General features: G+C 41.1%; 2 protein-coding genes across 2 annotated transcripts in view; one reads left to right on the top strand and one right to left on the bottom strand.

Annotated features, from left to right (window-relative positions):
- LOC124617135 (muscle-specific protein 20-like) overlaps nucleotides 1–17131 on the top strand; it is a 166952-nt gene that overhangs the window by 50956 nt on the left and 98865 nt on the right. The gene's annotated exons all lie outside the window — the stretch shown is intronic.
- LOC124617151 (muscle-specific protein 20) overlaps nucleotides 5230–17131 on the bottom strand; it is a 35069-nt gene continuing 23167 nt past the window's right edge. The window contains exons 3-4 of the mRNA XM_047145242.1: nucleotides 14367–14487; nucleotides 5230–6394 (exon numbers count right to left, since the gene is read on the bottom strand). Coding sequence (XP_047001198.1) covers nucleotides 6212–6394; nucleotides 14367–14487 — 304 coding nt within the window. The 3' untranslated portion in view covers nucleotides 5230–6211. The remainder of the gene's footprint in view (nucleotides 6395–14366; nucleotides 14488–17131) is intronic.

The raw sequence follows: 17131 nt of genomic DNA, 5'->3' as shown, positions 1-17131 counted from the left end.
ACGTTTTCTACTGGAGACTTATCGTATTACACGGCCGAAAGGGTCTTAGTTGTTACTATAAAATAATTTTTTGAGCTGATAACAAATTACGATCTTACTTCTATTGCAGTTCCCATTAACATTATGTCAAAACGAATCATTCACGAGAACAGAAGCACCCTCGTCGTGATTGTCGGATTCACTTGAAAACACTTCACCTTACGATTCTTTAGAGGTCTAATGATGATCGTCCACAGAAGCATAAAAACATTGATTCACGCAGTCATCCGGATCTTCATTCTCACGAGGAACGTCTGACTAATCAACTTCAAAAACCTCTTAAAGTATTTCAGATTCGTTCACCTATTTCCGTTTTCTGAATAGAGGCATCTTTAAAAGCAGGAGGAACTTCAGTATGAAAACAGGAGAAACAAGAACTATCTAAAATATCAAAATACAAGCAAAATGCTAAATAAGCAAAAAGTACACGAAGCCAGTCGAATTTGATACATAGACCACTGATGTAAACACGTAAATAGATGAAGTATTTAAAATATGTCGCAGCAGATGGCATCTACAGACGCGTATAGAAAAAACGAGCTAACTAAACGAACACTGTTTTTTGCCTTGTTTCACAAATTTTATTATGGTTGCTGCGCAACCTGGGTTACGGGTTATAAGCCCGTGGGCTTCCACAAATTTCATTATGGTTGCTGCACAACCTATGTTTCTGGTTATAAGTCCAAGGGCTTCAAATTCGAAACCTAGGCTGTGCAGTAACCATATTAAAATTTGTGAAACAAGGCAAAATAGTGTTCGTTTAGTTAATTTACAATTTTTCACCAAGAACCCACAGCTTATTGAATTTTCACGAGTTATCTTGAGAGCCGTCCGTAACAGGTGGCGCGCGAAACACGAATAAACTCCAGATCCTTCCACAATATGTCAACTGCCCGTACCTGTTACAAGCGAATATGAGGTTCTTTGTAAGCACTCGTATTTTTTGTACCAAAATCGTAGAAATACTTCGTTCTTATTGAGTTCAAAGTACGTTTGAAATGTGTACCCGTTCCTATGTGACACGAACGTGATCGTAAGGTTATGTCTGTTTGTGTTTCTAGCCCAGAGAAAACCATAATGTGCCCATAGTAACGCCAAGACATTCAGACAGAAGATTTACGCTGTAAACGAAAACTGAGCAACTTAATAGTGTCCCGACAATGAATCAGAAGACATCGTTAAAACATTTACCCAGTATGCCAATTAAAATCCCTCAATGTTGGAGAAGGAGTTAATCGTTAAAAGGAAACTTGCAACAGTCAGGGTGCGTTCGGGACAGAGTACGACCTTCATACTCGCCCAGCGAGTTTCCGCACTGGCTGAGGCATTGAACTTGCATTCGAGAGGAACACGATTCAAATCTCTGACCAGCCAATGACGTGTAGGTTCCCCGTGGTTTACTGGCCATTAAAATTGCTACACCACGAAAATGACGTGCTACAGACGCGAAATTTAACCGACAGGAAGAAGATGCTGTGGTATGCAAATGATTAGCTTTTCGGAGCATTCACACAAGGTTGGCGCCGGTGGCGACACCTACAACGTGCTGACACGACCGGTTTCTCATACACAAACAGCAGTTGACCGGCGTTGCCTGGTTGAACGTTGTTGTGATGCCTCGTGTGAGGAGGAGAAATTCGTACCATCACGTTTCAGACTTTGATAAAGGTTGGATTATAGCCTATCGCGATTGTGGTTTATCGTATCGCGTCATTGCTGCTCGCGTTGGTCGAGATCCAATGACTGTTAGCAGAATATGAAATCGGTGGGTTCAGGAAGATAATCCGGAACGCCGTGCTGGATCCCAACGGCCTCGTATCACTAGCAGTCGAGATGACAAGCATCTTACCCGCATGGCTGTAACGGATCGTGCAGCCATGTCTAAATCCCTGAGTCAACAGATGGGGACGTTTGAAAGACAACAACCATCTGCACGAACAGTTCGACGACGTTTGCAGCAGCATGGGCTATCAGCTCGGAGACCATGGCTGCGGTTACCCTTGACGCTGCATCACAGACAGGAGCGCCTGCAATGGTGTACTCAACGACGAACCTGGGTGCACGGATGGCAAAACGTCATTTTTGCGGATGAATCCAGGTTAGTTTACAGCATCATGATGGTCGCATCCGTGTTCGGCGACATCGCGGTGAACTCTCGTTGGAAGCGTGTATTCGTCATCGCCATACTGGCGTATCATCCGGCGTGATGGTATGGAGTGCCATTGGTTACACGTCTTGGTCACCTCTTGTTCGCATTGACGGCACGTGAACAGTGGACGTTGCATTTCAGATGTGTAACGACCCGTGGCTCTACCCTTCATTCGATCCCTGTACGGGCCTTTCTGCATACAGAAAAGTTCGACTGCTGCCCTGGCGAGCACATTCTCCAGATCTCTCACCAATTGTAAACGTCTGGTCAATGGTGGCCGAGCAACTGGCTCGTCACAATACGCCAGACACTACTCGTGAAGAACTGTGGTATCGTGTTGAAGCTGCATGGGCAGCTGTACCTGTACACGCCATCCAAGCTATGTTTGACTCAATGCCCAGTCGTATCAAGGCCGTTATTACGGCCAGAGGTGGTTGTTCTGGGTACTGATTTCTCAGGATCTATGCACCCAAATTGCGTGAAAACGTAATCACATGTCAGTTCTAGTATAATGTATTTGTCCAATGAATACCCGTTTATCATATGCATTTCTTCTTGGTGTAGCAATTTTAATGGCCAATAGTGTAGATTAAGGTAAATTTGTCGGAATGGTTCCTGCGAAAAGTGCACGCCCTATTTCCTATCCACGACTATCCTGCCCGGACCTGTCCTCCGTCGCTAATGACCTCCTAGTCGACAGAGCATTAAAGAATAACTAATTCATAGCACACCTTGCATGTCCTCAGTTTGGGATTAGCTGTACAGACGCGCGCGACACTCTCTCTCTCTCTCTCTCTCTCTCTCTCTCTCTCTCTCTCTCTCTCCCCCCCCCCCCCCCCCCACACACACACACATACACATGAGACAGCGGACGTCTGAAGGGTGTCCCAGAAATGTAGCGACATAATTCGACGGGTGTAGAGGCTGTCCTTAGGAACAAATCGAGGATAGGAATCCCTGTCCGGAAACATCATCCAACTACGCCACAGAGCGTCAGAGTTACAGGCGATGGTGACTGCCACCAGGACACCCCTACGGTGGAGATGTGACTTTGTATGCTGACGGATCGTAGGCGGAACGTCTCGCAAAGTTGTTCGTTATTCAGTGATCGAGACTGATTGCGACAATCGCCAGTGTAGAGGTGGAGCTAACGGCTGTATAGAAAGACCTTGTCTGCTATGAATGCGGTGTTCTGTTTCCTCGGTGTATGACTGTTTCGGACACGGGTTTCCATGCGCAGTTTATTTTTCTCCTGGAGCGCTCTAAGATCTCCAGTGTTTTTCGGTATACAGGAGAAAAATAAACTGCAGATGGAAACCAATGTCTGATAGAGCTGCTATCCAGGCAACAGAGGACAAGAACGTTCTACACAGGAGCTAGCTCCATTTCCTCCACTGGCGATCGTGGCTATCAGTCGTGATCACTAAACAACACACCCTCTTCAACTCATCGAAGTTTGTCTCAACATTCCTGGCATACCCTGTATAGTGAGCTACATCTCCAACAGCCCGTTACACCCCTTGGAGAAGAAAATGAAAAAGTAAAAAAATAAGGGTACTGTCACTTTATCCAGCGAGCAAATACTGTCTACATTCTAATGTTTTGTGTCCTATAGCCGTTCTGTTGATAGTAACTCCCTCTACCATCGGGATTCGAAAAATTGTTTTCAGGTAGAGAGCCACCATACCACTTAGTGACGTCGGTCTCAGAGGCCAGCAGAGAGACTGACAGTAAGATTCGCGGAAGACTACTTGTTTCTGAGAAATAATGAAAACATTACACGGTACGTTTCGCGGAACTGCAATACTCACTGTGTTAAATGATAGCACAAGTATAATACAAAGGAAAAGGTTAGTAGAAAATTAAAAGCAAAACGACGATTGAACACAGTGTCACATAGACTCGGCTTTGTGTCTTCCTTTCTGAGAATCACCTCACAGCCACAGCATTTTGTTCTTCATAACAGTAACACATTCCTATATTTATATTAGACCTTGTAAATTAGAATGTAGCTTGAAAGATTTTCTTGTATGACATTTTTTGTGATAAAGCACTGGAGGAAATAAACCATTACGTTATTTACCATTTTTGTAAAAACAGTTTCCACAGCGCACTGTGAAATGAGATTACCCCAAGGCTGAAAAATGTGAGGCGCAATAATGACCGCATAAAACCTGAAATTACTGACAACAGAAATAAAAAACATATCGTATATAAGGTATTCATTTGCATGTGATGTGCAGTACGTAAGAAAAGAGTGTATAAATACATGATTGAACACACATGAAAATGTAATGTAAACACGGTCGTGTTGGAAAGAATTAAAATATAAAAATATTTTCATAGATCATGTGTAATTATTATGACAGTAAACTTTAAAGGAGTATCTTAAGAATTATTTTTCTTTTGAAGAACAGATGAGAATATTCGACTCAGTTCCACCTAACGTATATATGGCGTCCAGGCGAAATGTGGGTTTCAGCTGTGCCAGAAGTAGTGTGAACATTAAGTCATCTCACAACTATTGTAAACATAAACATACAGACCATTTCACATCTCGAGTTTACGCGTACCTTTGAAGATATTGTAGAGCAACATGAAGTATACTATCTGAGTCTACAGAATGTCAATACTCAAATTATAGAATTCAACCAACTATCGTATTCCTTCAAATAGAGAGAATTCAGTCGTGGCTGCAATAAAGATGGATTTATAAGTTCTTCATATTCTATGTTATCTATGAATATTCTGACCTATGAATTCTGTCTATAACATTACCACAGTTGCTGCACCAGTGGTACAGAGTTTGAGAATAGAGTGGAATGACTTTTGTATTCTTAGAAATGTTAACTACCATGTCAAGCCCCTTGCGACATAAAATATTCAGTCGTTTTATTAGTCACAGAGTATACCTGTGGTATAGAATCTTGCGCTGAAGTTCAGCAATTTCTGTCGTACTTTTTTTGATCGTGTTTTCAGTTCATGTAGGCTTTGGTGAGCTAGGATAGGGAGTGATGTTTGTACTGAAATAAAACTACCAATTTATATAAAAGGACTTTAATGTTTAACCAAATCTGGGAGTCTCTTACTGCAATTCATGTATGTTTCTCTTGTTTCCAGCACAATTTGTGCAAAACATAGTACGTGTTAAGTATTTATTCAACAAATATACTACTTTCTGGTAACTCTCTACACATAGATATGGTGACTGCTAACAGATGACGGTACTGCCTGTTAACTGCGTTGCATATTGCTTGTTATATTATTAATAAACACAACACATCTAAAAAGGGATATGGTGACTCATCTAAATATTTAATATTCTTAACGTACTGTAAATAGAAAGTGAATGACCTAATTGTAGTACAAGACAGTCATTAGAGCACAAAATATAGTGTTGCAGAAATTTCTTTCCTGTTGTTACGTTTTACATTGTAAGTACATTTAAGTCCTAAGTTAAAATACAAAACGTAGTGTACATGTGTTAAGTACACACAAATACGCAAAAATTACTTAAACTACCGTTTCTAAGAATTAAAGTTATTTTGATATGAAATTCTGTGAAGAGTAAAGAAGTTTCAGTCCTGCACGGTGGCGGTTACTGTATTTTAGGCGTTATACAAATGCATCCCCGTCTTTTTCCCGGGGTTTAGGAAAAGAATTCGAGACGTATGTGTGAATATCGCACGTTGGTGTGATGAATGCATCTAAGGTACAGTAACCATCACCTGGCACATACATTAGTTGTCTCGCGTAGCTCACACCGATACTGCACAACTTTTATAGATATTTACGTGTTTTCTGCTTGATTTAACAAAGAATGCAAAGTTGTTTTAAGAATAGACTGACGTGTAACTTAATTGTTGTTGAGTTAAAAGTGTGAGTGTGTGTGTGCGTGTTGGCGGTAGTGTCGGCTCTAGCACGCCAGTTTGCTCCCAGCCGCTGTCTGTGGGGCGACTAGAGCGGGCTTGCAGCAGGTGTCTTGCGGTGCAGCCGGCGCACGCAGAGGGCGCAGGGCAGTGCCTACATGTGCCTCGTGTTGCCGAAGGAGCCGAGCCCCGCCTGGGAGGCGCCCTTGTTGTAGCCCATCTGCAGGTTGAGGTGCGCCTCGTGCGCGCGCAGCTGCTCTTCGGTGAACTCGCGCTTGTGCTCCTCCGCCATCTTGGGCCCCAACCTCGGGCCCGTGTACTCGGGGTGCTTCTGCGTCTGCAAAGCGAACGGGCGCGTCAGATACACGGAAATTAATGTTGCTCGAGCACATTTACTATACTCCTGAGACTATGCTAGGTGGCCGTGCGGTTCTAGGCGCTACAGTCTGGAAACGAGCGACCGCTACGGTCGCAGGTTCGAATCCTGCCTCGGGCATGGATGTGTGTGATGTCCTTAGGTCAGTTAGGTTTAATTAGTTCTAAGTTCTAGGCGACTGATGACCTCAGAAGTTTAGTCACATAGTGCTCAGAGCCATTTGAACCATTTGAACTATGCTGGGTGGCAGGTTTGTGTAGTCAAAAGATTGCCCCTAATTTCCAGGTTGAAATTCCCAATTTTGACTGAACAAATTGTTGTTCTATGCGAGAGAAAGTTTTACGTTGCTGGTTTTTATGGCCGAAAACAAATGTTACTGAACGCTAGAATATTTTTTTTTAATATTCAAATAAAAAGGAGTCCAGAGTGTAACAAATTTCCATTTTTTAATTCTGGTTACCAGTTTCGCTCTATAAGACCATCCTCAGACCAAGGCACTGAATTATACAGTCTAAGAAAGAAAAACACACACACCAACGAAGAAGTTATCTGAATGGGACAGAAATCGGTAGATGTGATGTACGTGTACAGACGAACAAGTGATTACAGTTTCAGAAAAATTGGATGAGTTATTCTAGAAAAAGAGCTTAAAAAATTAAGCAAGTCAATAACGCACTGGTCCACTTCTGGCCCTTATACAAACAGTTATTCGGCATGACATCGATGTTCCGCCTGGAATCTCACTGACTGGAGTAGAATTGTCCTCAGTGGTGGTGGATCTCACTGCGAAGTGATCCCCGATGACCATCGGAAAGCTGTTTGGAGACACCCCAGACAGCAGTGTGATACCAGCCTGACTCTCGCCCGAAATGCGACCCGACAGCCAGGAGTGATGGTCTGGGATGTCACTTCTTATCATCGCAGAATCCCTTTTGTTGTCATCTGCGACGCTCTTACAGCACAGTTTTACGTTATACATATGGTTCTGAGCACTATGGGACTTAACTTCTGAGGTCATCAGTCCCCTAGAACTTAGAACTACTTAAACCTTACTAACCTAAGGACATCACACACATCCATGCCCGAGGCAGGATTCGAACCTGCGACCGTAGCGGTCACGCGGATCCACACTGAAGCTCCTAGAGCCGCTCGGCCACTCCAGCCGGTTTTACATTATATTTCAGCAAGATAATGACCGCCCACACACGGCGAGATGTTATACTGTTATACTGCTTGTCTTCGTGCTTGCTCGAACCTGCGTTGACCGTTGACCAGCAAGGTAGTCGGATCTCTCCCTAACTGAGAATGTTTGGAGCCTTACAGGCAGCGCCCTTCAACCAGCTCGGGATTGTGACGACCTAACGCGCCGGTTGGACATAATTTGGTGTAAAATGCCTCAGGAGGACTTCTAAAAACGGGAGGACATCTAACAAGATTTCAAATCAGTGCCAAGCCAAAGAACTTCTTACATAATGGCCGGAGGGTGACCAACACGTTATTGACTTGCTCAAATTGTGAACCTCTTTCTCTTGAATAAATCACACAATTTTTCTGAAATAGTTCCATTTATCTGTCTGTACATGAACATCACAGCTACTGACTTGCCTCCCATTCGGATAATTCCTTCCTGGTGCGTCGTTTTTTGGTCTTAAAGTGTATAACATTTACAATGGGTCATGTATGAAAAATATTTATCCACCTTAAAAACTAACATAAAATCGATATAATTTCAATATTGTTGTTGTTGTTGTGGTCTTCAGTCCTGAGACTGGTTTGATGCAGCTGTCCATGCTACTCTATCCTGTGCAAGCTTCTTCATCTCCCAGCACCAATTTCAATATAGGATGATGTATCACGAGGATGGCATGAGCAGTTGTGGATGGATCCGCTGAGTTGTACCGATTAGTACCTACATAGAATTGCTGACTAGTTAGCAAAGTTTAGGCACTATAAAAGGGAAGCTCCACTCTCTGTTCCTCATGTAGCCCCTAATAAAAACTATTAAAATCCACAAATTGCGTGTGTATAAACAGAAAATCCTCATATTGCGCATGAAAACATGGCACAATATAGAATGTAAACAATATTATATTATGTATTCATGTACATTACGAGTTTTGTTTTTAGTTTTTATTATGGATCACTTGATGAACAGTGGGTGAAACGTCCCGTTTATAACGCCTTATCGTTGCTAAGCTAGTCAGCAGTTAGTGACAGCGGCTCCGTGCACAGACTCGTCACGTCACCTGAGTAACACGTTATGTTGCTTTAATGGTAGCTTTTGAGGTGGATAAGTGTGTCATACCTGAGCTACTATAAACGTTATGTATTTCAGAATCTTGGGTGGCCTTGTAGGCCGAAACCAGCAATCACCATTAAAAATGAAATTTTATTGCAGTCTGGACTGCTTTTTATTGGTTCAAATGGCTCTGAGCACTATGGGACTTAACTTCTGAGGTCATAAGTCCCCTAGAACTCAGAACTACTTAAACCTAACTAACCTAAGGACATCACACACATCCATGCCCGAGGCAGGATTCGAACCTGCCACCGTAGCGGTCGCGCGGTTCCAGACTGTAGCGCCTAGAACCGCTCGGCCACTCCGGCCGGATGCTTTTTGTTAAAATATTAAATATGATCATTATGTTCTATAATGATGACAAAGTTTATTAAAATCATTTAATGGACTCGCCATAGCCTCTAAGAATTTTTTTTTGTATGGATGCATCACGTATTACATCGAGCAGTTTCAGCTTGTGGCCATTTTCAATTGCAGCTGCAACGCTGGAATGTATGTCGTATTTACGAATACGATACTGGTTTCAGCGATACAACTGCATTTTAAATGGGCACAGGCCGAAACTGGCCACTAATGCAAAGTTTGTTTGTATAAAATGTTTCTGGCAGCCTACAGTGACCTATTCAAGACACTGTATGAATCATAATATTTTCCTAGATAAACTGACGTTTTATGGATTTGATAGTACAGACAACCATTGGATAATGTCATAACTAACCAAAATAAAAGCACAACATTGTACTTAATAATTCAACCAATGAAAGCAGGGGAAATTCTTCTGACTGAAGAGAAATCACGTGAGGGATTCTAACGGGCTCAAACTTTGGTCCACTATTGTGACTCAAATATGTAATTCATTTTTCGGATGTCACAAGTACTGTAATAATAGAAAAGTACGTGTAGCAACAGAACAAATTATAAATAATGTTCTTAAAGTGATTTTCTGCGAATGACCTCACTCTCAGTTAAAAAAGACACAGTTTGGTTCTGCATATTCGGTTCTACACCACTGAAAAGCGTAACACATTGTGACTAAATAATAATAACCATGGTGGAAATTAACAAATTGTTATGTCTCTATTTTGATGATAATTTAAACTGAAAAAATATGTTTTGGAACTTCTAAAACAAATTAGTTCAGCCACATTTGCACTTCGAATAACTGAAAATCTTTGGGAGATACAAAAAAGTAAGTTGACGTAATCCGCTCATTTTCATTCAATAATGTCGTATGGAGTAACTCATCTCTATGAACCTTGCTCAGAAACGTACTGTAAGAATAATGTGTGCCCACTCACGACCATATTATAGGCACCTGTTTATACTGTAGGCATCTGTTTAAGGAGCATGTTTATTCCTTCATGAAGTTTGTTGTAAATAATCCACTGCATTTCGAAAGGAAAACAATATAAACAATGTCAATTACAGAAGAAAAAATAGTATTTAATAGTATTCCACCGTGAGATTGTCTTTAGTGCAAAATGAGGTGCACAATACTGCCACAAAAATGTTTGATCACTTTCCCAGTGATAAAATATCTGAGAGTCAGCGAAGTTAAATTTGAAAATAAATTAAAAATTTCCTCCTTTACAAATCCTTCACTTCAAAAGTATTTCTAATTTCGCTGTGTGTAAAAATGGTTGGTAGGAACTACTAACTCACATCTACATTTAAAAAAAGACACTTGTAAATGGTCAGCATGTACCAGTATTTACAAAAATGGCTCTGAGCACTATGGGACTTAACATCTCTGGTCATCAGTCCCCTAGAACTGAGAACTACTTAAACCTAACTAACCTAAGGACATCACACACATCCATGCCCGAGGCAGGATTCGAACCTGCGACCGAAGCAGTCGCGCGGTTCCGGACTGCGCGCCTAGAACCGTTAGACCACCGCGGCCGGCCCAGTATTTACATACGGTCATTTAATGTGAAAGTAAAATCACTCCTTCCACATCATTAATTGTACAAATGATCCATGGATCATGAAACTAACGTATAAAATGGTTTTAGCACTCATACATTACGTAGAGGCTGTGGGTCCACACGTGAAGAAATTAATGCAAATGAAACTTTTTGTATTGCCACATCACTTATTAACCATTATTGAAAGGTAGAAAAAGCTAGGATTTACAGTTTTATCAACATTTGCAAAAAAAAAACTGCTTCTGGGTAATATAAAACATGCAACAGACTCTTGATGAGCATTTTCGAAGAATGATCGAATACAGGTCAGCCGCGAACTATACTCCAAACCACCGTTTGTCCCAGCCTAGTCTTTGAAGAGATGGAGAAGAAGAAGAAGAAGAAGAAAAGCAGCGGTGCTACAAGACACTCTATCACGAATCTAACTTAAAGACTGTAGATTTGCTATTTCTCCTTAGTCTATGCAGATACTTTCATCGACTCCGTCAATCATCGATTTACGTGCGTATCTCCACCGTAGCCTTCATAGAACTTTACGCGTAACCAAGTGTGTTTTAGGAAGTTCATACAAAACCATAGTTTTATTTGTCGAAGTCACTTCTAAATATTTTTCATACTGGCTGTTGTGGATAACTACTGAGTCTTACAGGAGAACCCTCTGGGCGTTCTCTAGAATCGTGTATTAAAAAAAAAATGCTGTTTTTAGTCGCTTATCCGAAGCATTTTCTCGCGCAAATGTTCAAAGGCAATGACTGACTCTCTAGGTTATTTAAGAACTGTCCCATGTGATCATCTCATTTGAGATTGGTACCTCCCATTGTACGTAGTTTCGCAGGATAGATTAGAGTGGGCGACGACGTAACATTTCACTATCGTCTTTGACCGAAAAATCTAGCCATCGAATTCGGTATCAACAGCGCGCTTTTCACTGTCGTACAGGAGGTAGCCAGTGAAATATTTGAATGGTACAAGTAGGAATAAACAGAAATAAAGAAAAAGTAGTATGGTAACGTTGTGAACTTAGAATAAGATTCAGTGTAGAAAAAGAAGCATACTTAAGTGATAGACATAAATGAACTACGTAAATGCAAATTTGATCGTAAATGGTACGATGTTCCCGAGATGAATGATTGAACGAATAAATAAATAAAAATAAAATGTCAGACATGAGTAAGAAAGCTGCACTCAGTTCCCAGTAGTAGGACCACGTCTTGCATTCTAACAGTGCCAAAAAGTGCCAAAATCTTCTTTGAATCCCTACAAAACTTTTCTTCTAGCGAGAGACCAGATAACACAATCGCACCACTCTAAGTCTACAGGGTGTTTCAGAACGACGTTCTAAAAATTGGGGACAGGTTCCTTACACCAAAACACAAAAATGTCAGTAAACATGGTCTCTAAAACGCATACCTTAAGAGCTATGAGCACTCATTCATCTTCGCTACTTGTTGTTGTTTGGTCTTCAATCCTGAGACTGGTTTGATGCAGCTCTCCATTCTACTCTATCCTGTGCAAGCTTCTTCATCTCCCAATACCTAACGCAACCTACATCCTTCTGAATCTGCTTAGTGTATTCATCTCTTGGTCTCCCTCTACGATTTTTACCCTCCACGCTGCCCTCCATTACTAAATAGGTGATCCCTTCATGCCTCAGAACATGTCCTACCAACCGATCCCTTCTTCTAGTCAAGTTGTGCCACAGACTTCTCTTCTCCCCAATCCTATTCAATACTTCCTCATTAGTTATGTGATCTCTACCCATCTAATCTTCAGCATTCTTCTGCAGCACCACATTTCAAAAGCTTCTATTCTCTTCTTGTCCAAACTATTTATCGTCCACGTTTCACTTCCATACATGGCAACACTCCGTACAAATACTTTCAGAAACGACATCCTGACACTTAAATCTATACTCGATGTTAACAAATTTCTCTTCTTCAGAAACGCTTTCCTTGCCATTGCCAGTCTACATTTTATATCCTCTCTACTTCGACCATCATCAGTTATTTTGCTCCCCAAATAGCAAAAGTCCTTTACTACTTTAAGTGTCTCATTTCCTATCTAATTCCCTCAGCATCACCCGACTTAAATCGACTACATTCCATTATCCTCGTTTTGCTTTTGTTGATGTTCATCTTATATCCTCCTTTCAAGACACTATCCATTCCGTTCAACTGCTCTTCCAAGTCCTTTGCTGTCTCTGACAGAATTACAATGTCATTGGCGAAGCTCAAAGTTTTTATTTCTTCTCCATGGATTTTAATACCTACTCCGAATTTTTCTTTTGTTTAGTTCACTGCTTGCTCAATATACAGATTGAACAACATCGGGGATAGGCTACAACCCTGTCTTACTCCCTTCCCAACCACTGCTTCCCTTTCATGTCCCTCGACTCTTATAACTGCCATCTGGTTTCTGTACAAATTGTAAATAGCCTTTCGCTCCCTGTATTTTACCCCTGCCACCTTCAGAATTTGAAAGAGAATATTCCAGTCAACATTGTCAAAAGCTTTCTCTAAGTCTACAAATGCTAGAAACGTAGGTTTGCCTTTCCTTAATCTAGCTTCTAAGATAAGTCGTAGGGTCAGTATTGCGTCGCTACTGTGAAATACATTTCTTCCGCTGGACAGGTGCTCATAGCTCTTATGGTATGCGCTTTGCAGCCCATGTTTGGTAGACTTTTTTTCATTTTTTGGTCCATACTATCTCCATCCAAAACACGGAAAGCAAAGAACTTGCTGTAGAAGATACGTAATTCACGTATCGAGAATGAACGAGTGCTCATAGCTCTTAAGGTATGCATTTTAGAACTAATGTTTATCGGATATATGTTTCTAGTTTTGGAGTAAGAAACCTGTCACCAAATTCTTAAAACTTCATTCTGAAACACCCTGTATATGATTTGTTGCTGTCGGCAGGAGGGGCTCGAAATACAATGTATTGATATACGAAAAGACAGAAATATCTGTAGGCTATTGAAACAAGGATAACCCAGCAGAAGGACCCCCGTTTGAGAAATTCAAAAAGTAAAAGTCAGTGAAGGATTTGTAAGAGATGCTGAAGAAGCGAAAAATGTAGTGAGGGAGTAGGTATTGCAAATATATATTTCGTGGAGTAAAAGAGTTAGATAATAAAATAGAAATACAGGCGTCAACAGCCAGTTTTCTATGAGTATAAGTAATCAAAAGTACGTGGAGAGTAAGACTTTAAGATAGTAAGTAGGTCCAAATCGTTGGAATAGTGATGCAGACATGAAGAGAGGTCCACAGAACAGACTAGCGTGAAGAGCAGCATCAAAACAGTCTTCGGATACACAACTACAACAGCAAATAATAATAAATTGACAGGTTTGAAGTCATTGACGACAATTCTGCCTGGCTATTAAGAAAAAAAAGAAAGGAGAGCAGTAACACATACGAAATCAAAAATGGTAATTACTAAGAAAACGAAGAAGAGTGAAATGAGTATAAGAGAAACTACAGGATTATTAAAAAGAATAACAAAAATGGAAGTAGTGCCTGTCTGAAATAAGCGCCCTTTCAGATGGCAATCAGTATCACATTTTGCTTTTCAAATGACGACATATTGAAAGGCGTGTACGGTGTAGTGAACGAAAGAATTAGCTTACAGCTTGACGTAAATACATTCATTTATGTTGCAAACAACCGACATAGGGAAAGTTATGTAGGAGAAACGCAGTACTCACAATTCTGCCAAGGGCGTACAGACACAGCGTCACCTGAGGAATGTTGCGCCTCTCAAACAGATCAGCTGTCTGGAAGATCTCCTCATCGGGCACACCATACTTGCGGATAGCGTCTTGGAACCTGGAACACAGAGCACATATGACTTCAATTGAATATTAGGAGCATGAAATTGGAGTGGGTGACACTGCTCTTGTAAAAACTAGCTACAATGTTTTCAGCGTAAATGTCCATTATCAATATGTTTATTCTCAGTAGCGAATAGCTCAAGAGGAGGGAACATCGACAGTAAGATACTTCCTGTGTCTCTAGCAAACATCGCTGTAGGTCTCTGATCAAATATTTCACCAGTACAGACATGCTGTCAAATCTGACGTATAACCTACCAAAAGGTGACAAAGATTATGATATTAAAGTGAGTGATATTTAACTATCCGGCTTCCTTATACCTAATGGGAGTCCATCTGAAAATGATGACACAGGTTAGAAGATTGGTGTACTGCAAAGACTACACTTTCTCATCCTTTAACCTCGTAGAAATAATAATTCAATCTGAGAGCAATGCCCCTGGCAGGGGAAAGAATTGTTCATAGTAAGCAAGTCTCAGTTCAGTGTTCACTAACGTACGTAATATCGTACTAGTATCTTACTTTCTGCAGATTATTTACTCCCCTTTAAATTTTAAATGCAGTATTTTTGGCAGACGATTACTTTAAGAGAAAGCAAAGCAATTTATTTTAACCTGCGTTATCGTAGAATGAAGGCGAAAATATTTGAGACAGTGATGAAGGTCTATTCCGACACCCCCGTAATTTTAAGCTTACGGACAAGATATACTATTCGTTTTTATTATACATCTTTCTTCGTATCCATCCCTCTCTGAAGCATCAGCGTAGACTCAGGAGCAATATCTCAAAAATGGCTCTGAGCACTATGCGACTTAACTTCTGAGGTCATCAGTCGCCTAGAACTTAGAACTACTTAAACCTAACTAACCTAAGGACATCACACACATCCATGCCGGAGGCAGCATTCGAACCTGCGACCGTAGTGGTGGCTCGGCTCCAGACTGTAGCGCCTAGAACCGCGCCGCCACTCCGGCCGGCGAGCAATATCTCAGATTTTTCTTGTAATTTTAAAACTCATAGCGACGAAGGAACGAGGAATGAGCATAATTCTAAATTTTCAAAGTAATGGACAAACATGAGCTCCCTACAATATGCACACCAGTTTTCCAGAAAAAAGGCAGTCAGTACTTTTTATGAACTTTCAAATGCAGTACAAACAAAGAAATTCTCCTCATTCTACAGAAAAATCAGTTAAAAAGCTTCGTTTAAACGTGACAGAAGGGGTGGCAGTCAATTTCTGAAGAAAGGATGACTCCTAAATATTATACTGGTAAGAGCTGATTTAAACTATTAATGACAAGTGTTAAGCCTAGTTTATGCACAGCGCCTTTGTTTGGTGGAGGAGACTCAGACAGCGAGGTCATCGGTCTCATCGGATTAGGGAAGGACGGGGAAGGCAGTCGGCCGTGCGCTTTCAAAGGGACCATCCCGGCATTTGCCTGGAGCGATTTAGGGAAATCACGGAAAACCTAAATCAGGATGGCCAGACGCGGGATTGAACCGTCGTCCTCCCGAATGCGAGTCCAGTGTGCTAGAGACTGCGGCACCTCGCTCGGTGAACATGTAGAACGGCTCCTGTGTTCTGCTTGTCTAACAAATTAGAAACTTATGGCGCACTGGTTTTAGAATAGAGATGTCCTGCGCATACGCTGTTTAGCTTCAGAAACAGGCCACATGAACACACTTTAGCCGTAACATGCCATCTTTTATTAGTACATTTTGAATAGTTGCGTAATATAAATAAATATCAGCACCAGTTACTATTCTTTTCTTTATTTTGGTCCACGTCCTGTTTCAGCTTTTATATTTAAGCCATTTTCAAGTGGATCTGAAAACTAAAGCTGTGATAAAGCGACGTCAAAAGCATCACCGCAGCATAATTTTCAGATCCATTCGATAATGGCTAAAATATAAAAGCCGGAATCGGTCGTGGGCCAAAGTGAGAACACATTAGCAACTAGAGCAGCTATTCATTGATTCAGTAAACAGTTGCAGACCAGTGGCATCACCGCAGCATAATTTTCAGGTCCATTCGATAATGGCTAAAATATAAAAGCCGAAATCGGTCGTGGGCCAAAGTGAGAACACATTAGCAACTAGAGCAGCTATTCATTGATTCAGTAAACAGTTGCAGACCAGTGGCTCTCTCTAAACATGGAGACACTAACAGTTGTGCAATAAATGTTTCTTTGATTGTACAAGTTTTGGTAACTAGGACATCCGCAACTGAAAGGGATGAGAGTTAATTTAGAGAGATCCTCTTCGGTTGTACTAATTATTTATTTAAAGTGCGACCGCTTTCGGGATTTTAAAATTCCATCTTCAGATGTGTAAAATTATTGTATTTGGTGACATAAAATGCGATCGGGCCCGTCAGTACAAAAGCTCCTATCACTGCATATTGGCGGAAATTGTCCGCCACCGGGCAGCCACAAGATAGGAACGTCAACCACGTTCTGTCCACCAACATGCAGTTACTGCAGCGCTTTCATTGACTGGCCCGACCGCATATTATATGCTACCAAACTGAATAATTTCACACACCTGAAGATGGGTTTTTAACATCCCGAAACCGGTCGTGATTTGAATAAATAATTAGCGCAACTGAAGCGGATCTCTCTAAATTAATTATTCTTTAA

This window comes from Schistocerca americana, chromosome 1 (assembly GCF_021461395.2).
Source record: "Schistocerca americana isolate TAMUIC-IGC-003095 chromosome 1, iqSchAmer2.1, whole genome shotgun sequence".
Lineage (NCBI taxonomy): Eukaryota > Metazoa > Arthropoda > Insecta > Orthoptera > Acrididae > Schistocerca > Schistocerca americana.
Note: the sequence above shows the minus strand (reverse complement) of the source record. Positions and strands in the feature narration are given on the sequence as shown.